The sequence below is a fragment of the Zalophus californianus genome, chromosome 4, assembly GCF_009762305.2.
Source record: "Zalophus californianus isolate mZalCal1 chromosome 4, mZalCal1.pri.v2, whole genome shotgun sequence".
Taxonomy (NCBI): Eukaryota; Metazoa; Chordata; class Mammalia; order Carnivora; family Otariidae; genus Zalophus; species Zalophus californianus.
Window position 1 is genome coordinate 58,676,682 of NC_045598.1, and position 20,794 is coordinate 58,697,475.

General features: G+C 35.8%; 1 protein-coding gene across 2 annotated transcripts in view; it reads right to left on the bottom strand.

Annotated features, from left to right (window-relative positions):
* Positions 1 to 1,508: 1,508 nt before the first annotated feature.
* The window catches only part of NEGR1 (neuronal growth regulator 1), an 857,231-nt gene continuing 837,945 nt past the window's right edge, over positions 1,509 to 20,794 (bottom strand). The window contains exon 7 of one of the 2 annotated variants that reach the window (XM_027620493.2): positions 1,509 to 5,430. In XM_027620493.2, the coding sequence (XP_027476294.1) occupies positions 5,306 to 5,430 (125 nt within the window). In that variant the 3' untranslated portion in view covers positions 1,509 to 5,305. The remainder of the gene's footprint in view (positions 5,431 to 20,794) is intronic. The other variant, XM_027620504.2, reaches the window with a different exon arrangement.

The window sequence follows — 20,794 nt, forward strand, 5'->3', positions numbered from 1 at the left end:
TCATCAACACATGACGATATTAACACTTTAAAGCATTGTGAAAGTCAACGTAGCAATGTCTGCTAAAGTGCTTTGCCGTTGTAAAATGCATGGTAGAGAGAGTTGTGACCTTTCAGGAGTAATTCTAGCTGCCACGACTAATTCTTGCTGTCTCTGAGGTGGAGCATGTTGCTTAGATTGAAGGCAGTGGGTGAGTTGCACTAACTTTAAGATGACTGTGGGCAGAGTTTTCAGGGAGGAGACTAAAATCTTGTTTCTTTTTTCTTCTCCAGGAAGACTGGCAAATATTTATGTGCTTCATTTGCCAATTTTTATTCCTTCCACTAGAGATGTCAATTCTTAAATATTTTTCAGTGAATTTAGAATTATGAGAAATTCATGTGAATGTGAAGGCATATGCTTCTTGGGAAGTTCAGAAAGAGTGCATCAACTCTCTGGTGGCTGGATCAAATTCCATTATCTTGAAAGAATTGTTCTTAGAAATTTTTCTCTTAACATTCTTAAATGTCTGCCTAACAGGCTAAAGCAAGTGATTATTTTCCAAATACCTGGATGTCATTTTGAAGTATCTGTGTTTTGACCTATCATATTCAGAGACACAAGAGCTCTGCTTCATATGCTATCTTTCAGGGTCTGAGACTTGATGCTTCTGTTTCCGTGCGATTGAGTGCAGGACAGAAGTTACACAGGGAGAAGTGATGAACCAGTAGGAATTTCAGATGTTTATTAATGTTTTTCATTTTGGGAGAAGAAGGTTTTAGTATAGTTTTTCCAGAATAGCGATGACACCCATATTTCAAAAGAGCTTATTACACCAAGCATGGATCTTTTCCATGGTTTGTTGTTTTTGTTTATCTACCATACCATTCCTTTTCATTTGGTTGACCATTGTGGATGGACAGATTTGGAGAAGGGGGCTTAAATCATTCATCTGGGGTGTCGTTCATTTGGATTTTATAGCAGTCACAAACTAAGGGCTCTCAGCCAAATCATGCTTTGTTTGGGAAACAGGGTGTTTTTAAGGAAATCATATCTGAATGCCTTGAGGTGGAATACGTCCTCTCCATTTTATACCCAGCTGTCTTATGAAATTATATTATATGCCTGACTCCTACAGGTATTTGAGTTTTTGGGTGCTTGACCTATAAAAACAAACAGGATTTTATCAGCAGTCTCTGTGGCTAACTTTGCTGCATTTTGGCAGGTGAAAGTTCTAGATAATGGATAATAAAATCTCTCCAGAAAGTTGCTTCTTTAGGCTAGAGGTAGTTCAACTTGTGAAAACTTCTGGGAATCAGCAACAGAGAGAAAGGCTACATCGTGGAGCCCTTTGAAATTGTAGCATCTACTATTTTCACCCTGTACTGCTTCAGAGCACCTGAAAGATGTGAGTGTGGTACAGTGAAAGCAGCAGAAAATAAAGAAGGGAATAGCAGAAGTATGTTTAAATTATTATTTCTTCCTTCTTCTCTTAAACTAATAGAGTTTTTAAATGAGTCAAATACATATTTTAATTGATAAACTGACTTTATATTCACCTATTGGAAACAGTACAACATATTTTACATCAGATTATGAAATATGGATGTTTTACTAAAAGACAGGAAGGGCTTTATCCAGTCTTTAAAGTAAATACATATTCAAAGGATCTTAAGGCATACCATTTATTCATATTCATATCTATTGAAATACTGTACATCCACATACTTCAATAAATAGTTAAAAACCTGACCTCTTTTTAAATCATTTCTGAATTTCAAAAAACAATTTTTATTGAAAAGATTAAATAGGTAACTTTTGGCTGTCACAAAGCTAAGCACAATGGATAAATTAACAATTATTCAGTAAATTTGATCAATATAGATGATTGGCTTTGATAAATTTCTCAGAGTTTTCTGAGTTCACACATTGGGGTATTTATATATATATATATATGTACATGTATACATATATATATATATACATATATATATATGAAAATTTCTTTTTTGTCCTGAATTACCTGGGTAATTTTCTTAGTTCTCCAGTCTACTTTCTAGATATAGCTTGAATGTTATGATGAAGCATTAATTTTTCAGTTAAGTTTTTTAAACACCCCCAAAAGTGGTTTTAAGTTTGACATTCTCTCTCTCGAATCTTTTAGTGTTTCCCAAAAAACACAATACTATAATTTGGGCAGTACTTTTCATTATATAATTGCTGCATAATAGGAATTTAATGGTGTCACAGGACTTAGGTTTCAAATGGGATCATTGTAAAACATAATTACACCACTTGCAGTTAAACCAAGAATGCAAATGAATTAAGTCAACTACCCTAATGTTCTGTTCTTCCCTCTCTCCCTTTCTTCCTCCCTCTCTTCCTTCCTTTTGCCCTTCCTTCCTTCCTCCTTTTTCCCCCCTCTCTCTATACCTCCACTCTTTTCTGTCTTTTTCTTTTCTTTCCACTCTCTTTCCTCAACTGCTCTTTATTTTTCTTTCTTAGAAAAAAAAAAACAAAAAACAAATCTGGGGGCAACAAAAGGAGTCCCACAAATGGAACTTGTGAAAATATAATGCTGAAATGAATAGCTAGGAAAAATTGTTTTAGATCAAAAGATAAATCAATTTCATAAAACTGCTATTCTGAAATTGCAACAATCTTGTACAGTCAGGACTGATAAAATGAAGTAATCAGACATTTCATATGTCTATAAATGTAAAATCATCTACTTGAACATTATATGCATACATTCACACAAAAAAGCAAATACTGTAGCCTTATTTGAACAATATTGAACTCATAAATACTCATGGTTTCACTCTGTTCAGGGGCCTAAGGACTAGGAATGCTGCTGTGATACAGAAAAACATAGTGAATACCTCCTCTATTTAAAATGTCACTCAAGAAAGTCTCTTCTAACATAAAGGCAAATACATATAGCTACTGAGCTATGACTGTACTTCTGTCACATTCTATGGGAAAAACACCAGACTCCACAAATTCGGAATCATGACAACACTTTGAACTAATTATTTGGTTCATCCATAGTTTATACCTCAATTTACCTCACATTTACCCTACGAACCTTACAAAGAGGAGGTATTTTTAATTCTAGGAAAGCGGTCACTGTATAATATGCATTCTTGATCTGTTTCTTTCTCCCAAACAATGGTACTGATGGTTAACACTTCTGTGGTAGCACCACTATTTCTAGTAAGTAGATTATTATGGAGTGTGCCACTTTAAAGCTGCAATACAAAGAAATATATATAGTTTACTCACCAATTCCACAAAGAATATTTTTAAAAAGCAAATCAATAATAATCAAAATTAAAATGTCATGTGTGTTAAAAAAAGGTTTTAATACATCAGTCAAAATAATTTAATGAATTATTATAGTGTGGAAATTTAATAGCATTATACCATATTATTGCCATTTTGTGGAAACACTGTATATTTATGCCTCCTCATTTAGGATTCATTTTTTTCTAATTAAAATAGATTTATGGTGTACTTCGGGGCTAAGCTTTACTTGAAAAATATCACGATTTTCAAGCCATTTCTTTCAGGGCAAAATATTAGATATCTTAAGGATGTACACCCTCCATGAAATATCTTGTATCTAACTTTATTAGTAGTTTTTTGTTGTTGTTGTTAATATGACTTGCAAAAGGGAACTATTTGCGGAAATCTCTCTATGTAGTGAAACTGGTAATTTCGTCAAACTTGTAGAATGGCTTTCAAGGCTATGGTCTTTCTTTAGTAAAGAGTAAAACCATCAAAAAACTCTTGTAATATAATACTTTAGAGTAACCCCATTTTCCTTCAAAAATGTAGTTTTCATTCTTTATGATAGAAACAAATATCCATGATAATTTAATAATTAATATATCTTAAGATATTCTAATCACTGGTGTCTTGTCTTCCTTTGATCACATCTTACATATATCATGTAAGAAGAAATAAAGCATGGTAATTTTGTTGTTGTTTGTTTTTTGGCCTTGCTTGTTTGAACTAACATGGCTACACAGAAAGATTTTATTGCAGAATTAGTTATTTCAGGGATTGATCTGCTGCATACCGGCATGGAATATTTGATACAATATATTTTGGAACATTTTCTTTCATACAGCATGCATTCCAAACTATCAACTGAGTGATGTTTTCAGGTGGAAGATATGCGAAATGCCCCTGTCTGCAGGAGCCCTGTATCTATCACACCAACTTACCTGCCTCAGAGCCAAACGAATTTGGAGTGCTCACCAACTCATGTAATATTAGGTGATCAGACTTTGTGTTCTTTCTGACAAACCACCTTAAAAAGTTTGGCTTGGGATAGTGAAAGGAAAGGATGCTGTATTGCTAGGCAATTTCTCAGATGGACTGTCATCTCGAAGGGAATTATTTCCCAAACTGGATCCAACATCCAACCGCAACTACAAGAATACATATGGTAATAAATTTACCTGCACTATGTTAATTGCATTGTTTTCATTACAAAACTGAGTTTATGTGGGGCAAAATCCTCACACCCCACTGGTAAGGAGGGATGAGATTTTTATAGTCTAACAGCTCCTTCATTCTTTAGAGATAGGATATAGTTCAACTTTATCTTGTGGTTTATTTTTGCTTTCAAATTGTAGGATTTGGCAAAACGTTTTTATTAGTCGGAGACAAAGAGAAAATTATTATTTTATATGAAGGCACACCCATGCTGAACTTACAGGGAAGAGAAGCAGAGCTGCACGGCCAATTATATTACAAGGCTCATTCCTGAAACCTGAATATCATGCGAGCAGAAAAATCTAGATACGTGTTAGTTATATTTTGAAGAAATGATCTGAAGGCAATATTATTTGCTTTTTTATCAAAAAAGAAAAAAAACTGCATCTTTGTAAGTGTGGATTGACTCCTATTGAAACAGGGAAATGAATGCTTGTATTGCAGCCTTAAAGAATCACATATTCACTGCAATATTCGTTTTTGTAAACTACAGCCTGCAACCTAGCAGACCATGACTGAATGCTTTTGAAAAGTTGTAGATTACAAACATGAAATCACAATTAATATCCTCTAAAAGTAATTTCAGAGCTTTCACGTCTTAAAAAAAGGACAATGTGTACTGCTTCACAAGGTAATGTAGCTAATCAAAAAAAGAGTAGAATTAAAGTATTTACATAATGAGCATTTCTACAGAAGGCGATCATCCCCATGTAAGCACGGCTGATTATATTCCACGCTGCTTTTAACAAACTGTACCAGATTGGATCCAGCCATCAGCACTTTCAGAGAATCCTTAAAAGCCTTTTATGGGTCTTTAAATTTATTGTAGAATGGCATTCTTCAGGTAGAATATGCTGGTGAAAGAGGACAGTGTCAACACAAGGTACCAGCAGGAGAAAAGAAGGTCAGCGCCCCCGGTAATTCCATACTGGGCTGTACTTGGAGCTGGAAAGAAATGGAAAAGATTAAATCAAAATCTAATTTGTGTCTTTCAGGATCTTAACAATAATCAAAAGGCAGCTGGCTGTATTGGGGAGAGCACTGGCGTTGGAGTCAGACAGACTTAGGTTCACATCTGGTTCTGCTACAGGACAACGTGTGGCCTATTCAACTAATCACTCTGAGCTTCAGTTTTCTCAAGGGCAAGAAAAGAATAATATAATCCACCTGGCAGGGCTGCAGTGAGAACTGAAGACAAAGCACATACAGCACATCGCACTGGGCTGGACACAGGCTAAGTGGTCAGTAAACAGCTGCTAACATTATTATTCCTTTCATATGTACTGTAAATATTTGGATTAGTGGATAATATGTAGTTCATGCATGTATTTGTTCACATTTATTTTTATTGAGATATATAATTGACCTACAACACTGTGTAAGTTGAAGGGGTACAACAGTGTTGATTTGCCACATTTCTGAATTGCAATACAATTATGACCACAGCATCGGCTACCGACTCTATCACATGCCATAATTATCATTTCTCTTCTGTGATGGAAACAATTAAAATCTAGTTTTGTAGCAACTTTGGAGGTTATAATACAGTATTGTTGTCTATAATCACTGTGCTGTGCATTGGTTCTCCAGGAGTCATTTACCTACTGATTCTAAGTTTGTATACTCAAACATCCCCCCAATTCCCCTCCCCCAGGCTCTGGTAACCACCATTTGCTCTGTTTTGACAAGTTCAGCTTTTTTAGATGTCACATACAAGTGATATCATATAGAAATACATACATATATTTGTGGATTTTTTTTACTGGCCAAATACTGTACTAAATGCTGGGGGAAAAAAGAGATTCTCTCTTCCAAAACCTTTTTTTCTGGGGGGGGGGTGGTTAAGTGAAGAAAGATATTCAAGCAATTATAATATAATCCAAGGAATATTAGGTGTATAAACTGGAGTGACACAAAAAATTGTATATCTAAATCTGCCTGGGCAAGGGGGGGGGATGATTTAACAGAGAGTTTTACCAAAGGGGACAGTCATTTGGGTAGAGGAAACAATTTATTCAAAGGTATGAGGAAAGGAGAGAGCATGGCCTATATTCTAGTAGATTAGTCTTGTTGGGCCATGAAGTTTGAGGCTTGGAGTCAAGGGAATTGAAACTGGATCTCTAGGCAGATAAAACATGACCTCAACTATAAGGAAAAAGAATTTAGTTTTTTATACTGAAGGAATCTTTCAAGAATTTGGAGCTGTTGAATTGTATGATTACTTTTATACATGGGAAAGATCATAGTTTCATACATAGAGAAGCTTATGTGGTACCTGGCCAACAGTCATGTTAACTTTTCACTGAGAGATTTCACCTAGAGATTCACCAAAGCTTGGAATATTTGGGGAGTCTACTGAACGGATTCCACTTCATTTCACAAGAGGACCATTGCCTCTTGGCATGTGAATTGTACTGTGTTCCAGAAGTTGAATGTTGCAGGCGTTCTCAGCTTTGCTTGAGACTGATTCTCATTTACCGTCATAAAAATAACAGTAATAATAAAAAACCCACCAACATACCTTTAACTACCCTTTCTTAATAAAACCTGGATTTCAAGCAGTGTTTTCTAATGGACAACAAATCGTGTAATAAAAAAAGTATACTACGTCACCCCCAAATCTATAACTCAACTCCAGGAGCAGTTTTAGTCACACGGAGTTTAAATTACCAGCAGGTAGATTTTAATGGCATTTTCACCAATGACTACATTTCCATATTACAAGAAGAATAAATTGCGTTGTTTATATCTCTAAGAAATTAAAGGGGATGAAAGATGCATTAACCTATGCAGTGAGAAGTTTCCTTGACAGTACACTTGTTGATTCCAAGTAAATGAAGTTCAAGGGCTGAGACTACTACTCTTTAGTAAACACAGAGCAAAATCCACTATTTAACGCTTCCATTTGCATCACAAATTAGTTTTTTAAAAAATGAGAAGATGATGAAGAAATCTGTTGTTGAGCCCATAGCTTTTGAAGTTTTGATATATAAGAAGTCTAATTTAAAACCATGAAACTCCTTATATTATTTTCTCTTGTTCAAGACCTAGAAAGGTGTTTTGTTTTTTAAAACATAAATAAACATTCAATTGGTCTGTTACCTTCTCAATGATAGCTACTTGAGAGTTATTTTGCTGTTGTTTTTTAAGAATCTTGAATGCAATAAAACCAGTATAATAGTAAAGGACTAATAATAAACAAAGCATATAAAATGATTTCAAAAATAAGAACTAGATCTTAAAAGCCAAGCATACAAAGCAAAGATAAAATTTTCATTATCATGACAAATTAAATAGTACATTAAGTGGGTAAAGTATAAAGAATCCTGAAAAGTCCTTATCCATCTTTTAAAGTGCAGTTTTGGGGCAATCTTTCCTGAATCCCCTCCCCTTTTCCAGCAAGCTGAGCAGGTTACCCTATTGTGTTATTAGGCCACCATATATATTCCTTTTTCTAGGACTATCATACTACATTGCAAATATTCATATACATATCTATTTTTCTCACCAGACTGTGAACTCTCCTAGATCATGTTTTATTTATCTTTGTGTTTCCATGCACTAAGAGTGGCAAAGTCTGGTGCATGGTAGATGCTCAAGAAATGTCTCTTGAATGAATGATTCAATTAAACAAATGAATGGGTCAGAGTTAAAAGGAGTATTTCTCTCCTACAAAATGGAATCTCTTCTGAAGCAAGTAACTTGCATAGAGGTCAGGGAATCTACAATACAGCATCTTTCATTCATTTATCAAATATTTATCGAATTAGGTACCAGGAACTGGGGCTACACTATCTAATAAGATATGGATGGTTCTTTTGTTACTTAATTCCATATACCCTACCTCTTCCCCCAGTGCACCTTTATCTTCTACTCAGCCTCCTATTGTCCTAGACATGACAAATGTATGTCAATAATATATTTAAAATTAAGTAATACTTTTTAATTAAGATAGTGTATCTTTTCTCCATTGTACTCCTTAGTTGTTTGTAGATGCAATACTCTATTAGTCCTAAAATAATGTAGGAGCCTGTTGCTGCATCGTTAGCCTGCAATTATTATAGGAAATGGACTGTGGAATAGCTACTGATAATTAGTAAGCCAAAAAAAAAGAGTAAAGTTAGTGAAGGGAATTTTTGGTCAGATAACTAATGTATGTATATCATGTATCATGATTCATACTCCTTAGGTATATATTGAGCATCTTTCACATGCTGGGGATGGAACACAGGCTAAGATGCATAAAACCCAATCTCCTCTCTTAGGAAAGTTTTATAATAGTTGGAGGTATAAATAAAAAGGCATATATGGAACATTAGGATATTTATAATTATAAGGATAATGAACAAATATAAGGAATCATGGCAGGTAAGTAGTCCAGACAGCAGATAAAAATACAAGTATTTTTTTACAAAATGCAATGATATACACATGTTAGTACATATATATCTCACTTTTTAAAATGGTGGCATAGTAGTCCTTTTACTTGGGGTATCCTATTATTGTATAACTTTAGTTTGATTGTATAACCTTGACTGATACTTATTATGTATTTTTAGTGTGCGTGACTTGTTAACTGGGTGATTCAGAGCACCAGACTAAAGATACTAAAGTTAGGAGTCTCAGTACTATTTGGACCAATTAGATTTGTTTGGCATGTTAAATCTCAATCAGCTATTTAAGAAAATATAGAAAATGTTAAGAAATTAAGAAAATAACTGATCACTATTAGATATTAGCTTGAAGGCTCAGTTCAAATATCATCCACTTTAAAAAGAGAAAAGAGTTTTTATAAAGCCGCACATGTCAAATTAGTTTGGAATATTTGATATATTTACATATCTATCACATCATGTTTACATATCTGTCTTTCTCCATTAGGCCAAGAATATCTTCAAGCCAAGATTTTTATATATATCTTTTATCATTGTTGTTTATCATATCATACAGAGTCTGGTATTCAGTAAGTGTTCAATAAATATATGTTGAGTGATGATAAGGTTCATATCCATTTCCCATACTGTTACCATAAGCACATCAAGGGACACACACAATACCTTGACTTCTTTTTTTGGAAAAATATTGTCTTTCATCACACATTTCACTGCCTTCCTTCTCTCCCTACTTTTAGACTTATGGCCTTCTAAGTCCTGTATAGCGTCAGAATATCTCCCTTCAGCACTTGAGCAAGAAGACAGACCCTAAGGCTGATTACAAGGGGAATAATTGTAGCACCATCTTCTTGCAGCAAATGAAAGGGAGTTTAGATGAACCTATGCTCCCCAGATATAGTCCTAAATTTCTTAGGAAACATGCAGTGGTGCCTCTGGCATGGTCAGATCTGTTGTATACTCTCTGCCATGTTTTCTCCTGCCTGTGAATATCATACTGCTACTCATCCTAAATAAAATTAGGAGGGCTAAGGCATATGATCAGAGGTGTAGTGGAGCTATGGTGAGAATTTTTTTTGATTCTGAGTGATATGGGAATTCATAGGAGGGTTCTGAGCAGAGGAGCCTAGCTGACATTTTTAGTGATCACTTGGCTATTCTGTGGAAAATAGATCATACTAGTGGAGGCAAGAGTAGAAGCCTATGTTAATCCCAAACCATCAAGCATCTCCACTGTCTATTGAGGGAAGCCAAAGCACTGTAGCTCAGCATTCAGTTACCCCGTTATCTGGTTCTAGACAACTGATCCAGACTATACATACTCTTAGCTCCAGTCACACAGGCCATTTTCTGAACACACAGAGTATTTTCATTACTCCTTGTTATTTACATATGCCATATCTATAAGCTTAAATGGCCTCCCTTTCTGTTCCCCCTCTCTACCTACCAAAGTTCTACTTATCCTTAGATATCTAAAATACCACTTACTCCATCTCTCTAAGAATTTTTAGTCCCCCATTTATATCGAACTTCAGAAATAGTTTAACTTATAATAAATTATATATTTCCCTTACACTGGACTATAAGCATGTTGAAGTTATGGAACATTTCTCTTTATAATGTGTACCTCTGTATCTTATAGCAAATGTGTTCAACAGACTTTAGTTGAATTAAATGTGGGAAGATATTCCTAAATATTCATTTGTCTAATTCAGGACAACTTTGATAAAATACCCTATTTCAATAGTTGTTCCTATGATTTCTTGCTCTGAAGGCAAAGTATGTGAGAGGAAAACTGTTCTGTGTTTCTTTCCTACTCCCTGTTTAATTGTCTTTGGTTTTAAGAGAGGAATGTAGAAAGGACAAGAGGTTTGAATTGAGAAGAAAAGAACAGAGAATGAAGAAGTGAAAGGAGGAAGAAAGCAAAAGGATGAAGAATTTAAGAGGAGAGAGAGAGAGAGAGAGGGAGAGAAAGAGAGAATACACAACCTTTGAGTAATGTGTTAAATGTTTTCATTTTCACCATTTTATTGTTTGGTGTAGTTTGTAGATCAGAATTTAAAACAACAGAAAAAGTAAGCTGTTATTCTACCCACTTCCTTAGTAAAGCTAAAGGCATTCTAATTTTTAAGTATGCATAATCTATGGACTGTGGATCCAGATGACGATGACGTTGGTTTAAAGTCTAGCTCCATTCTTAATCTTAATAGTTCAGTATCTTCACCTGCAAATGAAGATTGGTGTATTTCAAAAGTTATCGTAAAGATTAAATGGGTTGATACCTTGAAAGCACACAGTACAGCATCTGACACAGGATGAACACTCCCTCAAGTATTATCTAAACACTTCTCATTCACGCACTTGTTTGGCACATTCAGTGTGTGCTATGTGCTAGGCCTTCTCTGCGTCATTATTTCTGAGCAAAATAGGAATCGCTCCTGTCCCCATAAAGCTTACTCTTTAGCTTGAGATGTTTCCCATGGAACAAGAATATTTTACTTCGTTCTTAATCTACACTTGATTAAATCAATGTTTCTCTGGTCTTACAAACTTGGCCTCCATTTTATCTTGCAAAAGTATTTATTCTCTTCATTATCTTGGCTTCTTTTGAAGGACTTTTATTTAATGCCATTTACTGCTCGATAATTGTCCAGTCTCCTCTAGTTTGAAGAATCCTTGAGGCCAGGGAGTATGACCCCTTTCTCCCCCCTCCCCCCCTAAGATGCATGGCCTTTAGAGAGTGGTTTCATGGCTCATCTAGTGCCGAGTTTGGTTTTGCTGGGGCTCTCAGGCAGGGAGCAGAAGTGCCTGGGCGAGGTGTGGTGTCCAGGCCTTTGGGATTGCTCCCAGTTGTCAACAGGAAGATCCAATCTGGGTTTTAACACACATCTTACATCTTGTCTAATTATGATTATCACTCCCAATTACTTACAGCTGCTGCATATTATTTTCAGTCTTGGCAGTTTTCCCTTGTATTGCTCCAGTTTTTATTTTTAGGCGAAAGCAAATGTAACTGTGAAATATTTAGTTTTGGTATAATACCAATTACTTGCCTAGGCAATTTCCTTAAATTACTCAAGTTTAACTAAACTAGCTTTGAGTCATATTTTTAAGATTCTTGCTGAAATCTTAGGTAGAGTTAGTTACATTAACTCTGCTTCCATAAGAAAAAGCTGGCCTCAACTTATATTTTATTGAGAAAACCTATACCTGGGAAGTGAATGATTTACACCTAAATTAGATTTCTTAAAAAAGAAAGTGATTAATGTGGATTCAAAATAGATGGCACATTAGTTTACTGAGAAATCATGCATCATTGATTCTATCCAAAAAGACAGTGCAACTCTGTTTCAATACATACTGTGGGAGGCGTTAACTCAAAAGATATTTTAATCTTCTTGTTAGCAATACCCACCCCTTAACACCATCAGCAGGTGGAGGGGATATCCAGATTCAGATTTTTTGCATCATTTAATTCTGCCTAAATGCTGGGTGGAGATCAGGGGAGGAAGAGGGTATTAGAATGGGATGTTTTACCACTAAATGTACCACTTTGGGCTGTGGTGTCTGGAAGAAGCAGACAAGTCTCAGCATAGGTGACATCATCTCCTTATTCCTTTCTGTGCTATTTCTTCTCCAATCAAGTGGCTCAGGAGCTAACATGGGCCGCGCTGTGTTAAAGACACAGCACAGACAAACACCGTCTTCCCATGTACCATCTCGCACCCACACCGGCGGCGCCGTGATTTCCAGAGGTAGGCTTTTTTTGTGTGGATTCCATGTTCCTGTCTGTAGCTCCTCCAAGATCTTCTCCCTGAGGCCCTAGCGTTGACGAATGCCCGAGTAGCATAGTGATGATGTGGTAGGGCTAACAACGTATAGATTTTTAGATTCTTTTTTACTCAGTACACATTTATTGTGCCATAGACTGTTTTCCTAGACTACAGAGAGGTAAATGTAACATGGCCCACTCTTCATGCCGCTCTCAGTCTGGTAGAGTAAGGTTTCATTTATGAGCCTCTAGCAAAGCAAGCTTCGCTTGTTATTTAGGGAGAAAGTAGGAGTTGCTAAATGGCTTCAAATTCCTGCCTATCAGCCTTTTTTTAAGTCTTCTTTAGAAGGAATCGGTCTAATAAGTGTGCATTGGTACACTTTTTTTTCCAAAACCAAGGCCTAAAGTTATAGAAAATCTACATTTAGATACTTATTCTCACATTTTAGATTTTTATTTTTTTCACTTGATCAAACACTGAATGCCTATCTTCAGGAAGTTCCAACATCTTTTACAGACAAGAGCCTTCACAAACATAAAAATGTAAAATAGTTTTCACAGAAAGTATCTTTATTTTATATTATGAACAATGAAGAGAATGGCTAGAGAAATCACATGATTCCTTTCTCTTTCTGACTCATGGTATTTCCCTGCCAGCTTGTTCTTAGCAACTACTAAGCTATTTCTCTGGCAGACCACCATCCTTGAATCCTTTTCTGCTTGCTGAATAGCCATTTTGCCAAAGTTCACAAGTCTACAGTCCTATTTACTCAGCATCAACTACATTAGGAATTTTAAACATATGTTTGTCTCTGTTACTACCCATATTCAGAAATCTGCCTATTTCTAGATAAATACTTGTATCTGCAAATAGCCAGATGAAACTCTCCAAGACTATTACCTCTAATTCGAGCTAAGGAGAGTAAGTAAGCAATCACCCAAATAGAAACAAATTCTGCGGCCTTTTTCCTGTCCTTCATAGTCATTGAAAAAAGTTTCAAAGCTTGAATTGTTCATCAATATCTTCTAAATGTGTGGATTTTTTTGTTTACTCCATTTTTAGCAGATCAGAAGTGATTTACATGAATCTATAGTAGCTCTGTTTTGAAGTGTGTTGCCAAGAGAGGTAATTTTGGATATCCTAAATGCTTCTTTGAACTTGGGCAAAGCCTAGTTATTTATTCTTGGTTGGTTTGAAAACAGGTTTCTATATAAGTATCATTACATATTTTGGAGTATGTGTGTGTATGTGTGTGGGAGCGTGTATATGTGTTTCCAAAGCTGGCTTTGTTGTGTGAAATGTATATACAAACACACAACACATATTGCCTTGGCTACGTAGATTTTAGTGTGGGCCTTTAAGGCATCATTTAGCTGAAGAAAAGAGGGTTTTAGAGAAATAAAAATAGAAACCCAGCTGTGTTCTTAAGGTCACTAATAGTCACTGCCATCAGCTGTGTTATCAATGTGACGTTGCTAGTGTGGTAAAAAGTGGGAGAAATCGCAAACCGGTAAACATTTTTGCAAGTTGAATGAGTTTTTAAGATTTTATGTGTGTGGCTATGTGGGTGTAAAATTATTTCAGTTTTTATGTAAGTGTTTAAACTTGGAGCTTTAATGATTGGATTGTCTTATTCATTCAATTTTATTTTTTTACCTCTTTTGTGTTAGGAACATTATTCTAAAGCAGCTTCTTTTGTTATTCTACAACATGGCTCTTTCAGCATTAAGGATCAAGAATTTCATAAGGTTTGATTATCTTTTTCATTTTGGGGAATATTACATTTACCTTCCATTTTTCCCCCCTTAGCTTTTCAAATGCAATGAAGGTCAGTGATTATCTGGCCCTGTAGTTCTGATTTACTTAAATTGTTCCACTTGTTACGCTCCAGATTGATTTTTCAGTTATTCTTAATGATTCTCTAATCATTACCATTATATTTTGGCTATTTAAAAGACCTTATTAAATCCAAATGACTTTGTATAGAATTCAAGACCCTCTGCAAACTTTCCCGAAGCTACCTTTCCAGTCCTACCCTGGCTGCTGTCTGACATGGGCTGCTTTGGTCACATGAGGCAGGAAGGGCTCTTCATTCTCAGGACACACCTGTGTCTTTGCTGCCTTGGTGTATTTCCTCATGCTCTGCCTTCATCTGGGATGGCTATTTATTTATTTACTTGATGTAGTGTTCCATGATTCATTGTTTGCGTATAACACCCAGTGCTCCATTCAATATGTGCGCTCCTTAATACCCATCACCAGGCTAACCCATCCCCCCAACCCCCTCCCCTCTGAGGGTTCGTTTCTCAGAGTCTATCATCTCTCACGGTTCATCTCTCCCTCCGATTCCCCTCCTTCAGATTTCCCTCCCTTCCCCTGTGGTCCTCTGTGCTATTCCTTATGTTCTACATATGAGTGAAACCATATAATTGTCTTTCTCTGCTTGACTTGTTTCACTTGGCATAATCCCCTCCAGTTCCACCCATGTCAGTGCAAATGGTGGGTATTCATCCTTTCTGATGGCTGAGTAATATTCTATTGTATGGCTTTTTGCATCTCTACATGTTAGAACAGTGCCCATCTTTCAGTGCCCAGCTCAAATGCAACCCGCTCATCAAGTTAGAACCTGTCAGAACTCTAAGGGGTATTGGGGGTCATCTTGTGCAACCCTTTAGTAGCAAAGACGAGGAGATGAGGCTGATGGAGATGAATGATGTGGTGAAGTTAGGGTAAAAATAATGCTAAAATGGAGATATGCTGATTCTCTGTGCTTCCATTTCCATGTAGCCTCCCTGAGTTACTACCTAACTCTAGTTGGAATTAATTTGCCAATTCCTCTTTTCTCCAATGGTCATTTGCTTTTACTTATACTTTATCACTCTCATGTCCATCAACTTCAATAGAGGCTAAGCCTCTTGAAAGCAAGGATCATATTTAATTTATTTTGTGTTAACAGCATTTGATCAAGTAGATGACACTCTCAAAATATTTATTACAGAGAACTATAGATGAATTGTTTTAACTTCTGCAGCTCAAGAAAAAGAAAGGAGCCCTATAGGGAAGGTAGTATCATTAGTCTAGAATTCAGGATTTGGAAACACTGACTACCACTTTAGAGGAAGGGTGGTTCTATTTTATTGAAAAGAATCTCATATTCTTATACCTCTCTGAAGACATCATACCATGAACAGACAGAGTTACATACACACACTGCAAGACAACTGTTGAGGAATTGCTCTTGTCTGTGACTTCTAGTTAAATGTGCTAGTTTTAGATGGAGACAGTATTTGTAACAATCAAGCACACCATGCATTAGCTTAGTGCACCTATGCCTTGGCTTTGTCTTCCTGGTAGTGTTGTTTTGATAACTAGATGAGCTGAGTAAAATGTTAGCAGGATGCTCATTTAAGTGTTCATTGAACAGTAGCAACAGTAATTAAGATGTATTAGTATTTATACAAGAAGGGCCAATGTAAGCCCTTTCCTTTCGCCCAAGAAGAAATATCCATTGCTGGAATAAGGCTATATGTACCTCAAAATCCTATACATTTGAAACAGTAACAACCATGCCAACAATATGCTCCTCTGAAGGACAGCTTGAAGAATGCAGATCAGAAAATGCACTGGTTACACAAGTAGTACTTGAGTACCTACAGATACTTATTGAACACTTACTATACTTGATACACTGTTCTGTGTGCTGGACTACAGTCTTAGTATATAATTCCTCTAAGTAGTAGATCACAGTGCTCTGAACAAACCGCACTCTTTAACCCCCCTGGCTTGCAATCCATATTTCTTCTACTTGGAATCACCTTCCACTTCCTCCCAAATTTCCAGGCTCCATTTAACATACTTTTACTTCTCCTTAAGGACTTAGTTCAAAGGTTACTTCTTTGATAACATACTTGGCCCTTTTAACCATTACTTGCTCCCTCCCTTGAGGCTCAACTGCAATTCAAACTCCTCACTCACTGCCTTGTTCGCTGACTTGCCTCCTTGCCTAAACTGTGAGTTCCTAAAGAACAGGGACCTTGATTTTTCATCTTTTTTTACTCTCTTTTTCCCTTCCCCAGTGGCTAGCACAATGACCACATATAATAATTGGGCTTAATAAATAACTGCTCTCTTTACCTCCACATGAGATAAATTTGCAAAATGTATTTGTTTCACACACCTTTTGTATCTGGCCTTCCATCCTCTCGTTGCCTTTTTACTTTGGCTGCTGCTATGACAACCAGCTGCATGCAGCACAAACAATTTTGAGATATATTCCACATGGCTCCTCACAGGGTTCCCAGTGGGATGGAGCTTAGTGACCCAGAGCAGGGACCAGCTCAATAACCCATTCTTGGACTGGCTTTCCCTCTTCCTCTGTTTAATTTGTTCCAATCTCCTACCAGTGTTCCTTGAAATTCCTTTCCAAAATAATCACCTATAAGTGAGCAGCTCATTTTGGGAGGATTCACACAAAGATAACACTCTTGTATGAAGAAAAGAAGAATAACAGGTTATAAATACCGTGTCTAGGGCAATTTCATATGCCCCCCCCGCCCCCATGTATAGTGCTCTGCACATAGTAGGTATACAATAAATTAGTTTTGGATAAATAAATTGATTGAAAGTAAATAATTATCCTATCTCTTTACCTCCACTCTTCTTGGCTCTTCATAATGCCATTGCATCACTTTTATGAAAAGGTCTGCTTTAATTATATTGTTAGCAGGCACATACCCTTAATAATGTCAAAGGGGTCTTAAAATCTTAATTAAATCTGATTTTTTCCTCATAGATTTTATCCCAGGAATATTACCCACTGTTTTACACTATTGTCATTTTGGTTTCTGCTACACCAGCAACATTGCCTAATGAAAGTTCTGTCCGCTATTGTATTTCTTAAATATTTAAAAGCACTCATGGTTCTTATATTTTTATTATGATTTCAACTATAAAATACTCCTCTCTCTACAACCTTGAAATGCTCTTTTCTCAAAGCTCCAGCCTGCCCTACATTTTCTGCCTAAGGTGATCCAACTTGTAAGATAGGAAAATGGGAAATACAACTTCTATGAAAGGAACTTGGGGACATGCACACAGAAGTCAAATGTGGGGGAATTTTAGTCCAAAGGATGGTCCCGCAAAGGATGAAAAGAAAAAAAGACCAGTACATTTGCATAGTGATCCTAGCACTGGACACATTATGCAATCTGGATTCATATTGATTTTTAAGGATGTTTAGTAACTTTCTTCTCCCAGTATAGGGAGAATATACTGCTCATAATTTTTCTGGACACCAGTAAAGGTATTTTAAAAGGGGCTGTGGGAATGTTTTAAACTGTTACATTGGAATACCTTACCTCTGCCTCATTTTATGGATAATATAAATTTAGCCACTTATATTATTGTTCAAAAGAATTTTTGACTATAATTGAAATAAGGCTTCCTGGGACTGCATTAGTAAGTTTTTCAGTCTCATCAGCTGATACTTTTTTTTTAAAGATTTCTTGTTATTTGAGAGAGAGAGTGTGCACATGTCTGTGCCTGTGTATGTGCATGAGGTAGGGGAGGGGCAGAGGGAAAGGATCTTCAAGCAGACTCCTGCTGAGCGCAGAGTCAGGGCTGGATCCTGTGACCCAGGAGATCATAACCGGAGCTGAAACCAAGAACCTGATGCTTAACTAAAGACTGAGCCACCCAGGCGCCCCCGATCACCAGATAATTTTATATTCACAGTTCTTTGATCACAAATCACAAGGCAAAGCCTTGTTATTTTGTTAGACAAAACTTTAGTTTGTTAGAGATGCCTCGACTTTAGCATTATTTTCTACTATCCTTAACCAAAATATATACATTTAACCCTCAAGCTGGAAAATTCATCTTAGGTGAGTCAGAAAATGAATAACTTAGGAATAACTAGTTTTTATAACAGTAATCACATTCCTTATGTAACAAATGCTTACTGGGCACTACGATGTGTTAGGCATTGTGCTTAGTGCTGAATATACGAAGATGAACAAGATCTAATCCTTGGCTTTCAGGAACTTAATGTCAAGTAGAAACAAAACTATCTAGAAGAAAAGGGTTGATTTTTACTAAATCATATATTATTAGAATTACAGGTAAAAGAAACTTTGAGAGGCTCTATTCTCTTTTGTCAAAGTATAATCAAATAAGAAATCTAGAGAAAGGCATTTCAGGTTTATGCCCTTTTTAAAGCCAGAAGGGACTGAAGTCTAGAGAGGGAATACCTACACAGGGAATTAATTCAGTTCTCTAGATTTTGAGTTTGGTGTCCTATCCAACACACTGCACATTAATTTATTTAGTGTCTTGTTTCAGATTTCTGTAACTCTCACTGCTTATTGATATTGAATGTATCAAATACAATCTTAAAATGTTTCTATATATAATATGATCAAAACAATTTCATAGTCTAGTAAATTATCCAACAGTTACACACCACTTTAGTCATTTCAACCAATAAAATACAAAATGAGTTTTTTTCTATATACATGCTAGAAGTGATCATTATTTTTTTAAATATCAAATGTTTGAAGTAATTCCCAAGATCTATAGTCAATGTATGTTTTATGTGCATCTCATAATGTACTCACCTGGACTTTTTAAAATGCATCAAGCATATAAAGCCCATAATATTTCTTGATTAAATATTAGTGATATTTAGCAGGGCACCTGGGTGGCTCAGTTGGTTAAGTGGCTGCCTTTGGCTCAGGTCATGATCTCAGGATCCTGGGGTTGGGCCCGGCTTCAGGCTCCCTGTTCAGCAGGGAGTTTGCTTCTCCCTCTGTCTTTCCCCCTGCTCATTCTCTCTCTCTCTCTCAAATAAATAAATAAAATTTTTAATAAAAAAATTAGTGATATTTGAATAATTTTCATATTAGAATCTATTATGAATGGTTAATTTTAATGTATACCAAGAAGAATGAGAGAGAATGTTGCCTAGAATCAAAACAATAGGTACCTATAAAATTCTGCATATATGTCTAAAACATCCTGATTCATCAGGTTCTCAAAGGTACGCATGAAATCTGAAAATTAGCAAAATTAGCCTCTTTGCATAAAATGCAGTTTGTTTTTTCATGTGAAGGACAAACTTCAGTTTAATATTTATGCTTGAAGTCAGGACTTGAAAACTTAAAAAGTGAAAAAGGAATTCAGGAAACCACAGATTCTTAGAGAGTAAAGCCTACTTTAAAAACAAATGTTTAAAATGTTTAAATGTTAACAAACCCCACAAAAATAAAAATATGTCAATTTGGTTTTATTGCAGTAACATTTTCCACCTTCCTATTACACCAATACCCAAGAGGAATTACTAGTGAAATCGGAGAGCCACATTTAAATGCCTGTGTTCTAATATGCATTTTCCATTTCAGACTAAACTTAATTATAATCACAATTAAAAAGGAAATTTAACATCATTTTAATAGTCAAAAGTGAATTTCTAAAATTCCCTGTAAGTTTATGTGCAAGATTTAAGGAAAGCAACCATGAAGTCATTTCCTTTCTTGTGTATTCTTAGAAACATGTCTTATAAAAAGTTTGGGCCATATAACTGCACTTGGGTGTACTTCTTTTAATCTTAAAATTAGAAAAGACAGATGATTATTTTCTCCCTTCACTGGAAAGAGAAAAAGATATTAAATGTTAATATCTCATTGTTATACTTTTTTTTCCCTGAAGATAAAGGGATATATAAAGGAAGCAATAAGCGCTATGCATGTTCCTACTAATCTTACCAGAATCTGCTCCTATATTAAACTAGTTCTTGTCTATCCTATTTAAACTGTTCTTCTGATATTCTTCACATATGAACAAGATGATCCTTTGCTGAGTTTAAGGATTATGGCAGCTACCAGCTTATAAAGAGTAATAGAGCAGCTTTATCCTCATGTCTGAATTCGGAACAAGAAACTCACCAATAACACAAATAGAGTTTTTTAATAAGCAGCATTCCTGTTTATTACAGAGCAACAATAATTTTTTTTTGGATTTCAATTTAACAATGAAAACAAATCCCAATTCCCCCATCTTTTTGATGCAGCTGGTTGCACTATGCATAATGTCTGATATACAATGGCAGTGTCTATTGTTACAGAACTGGCTTATTTGTGTATTGAAAGC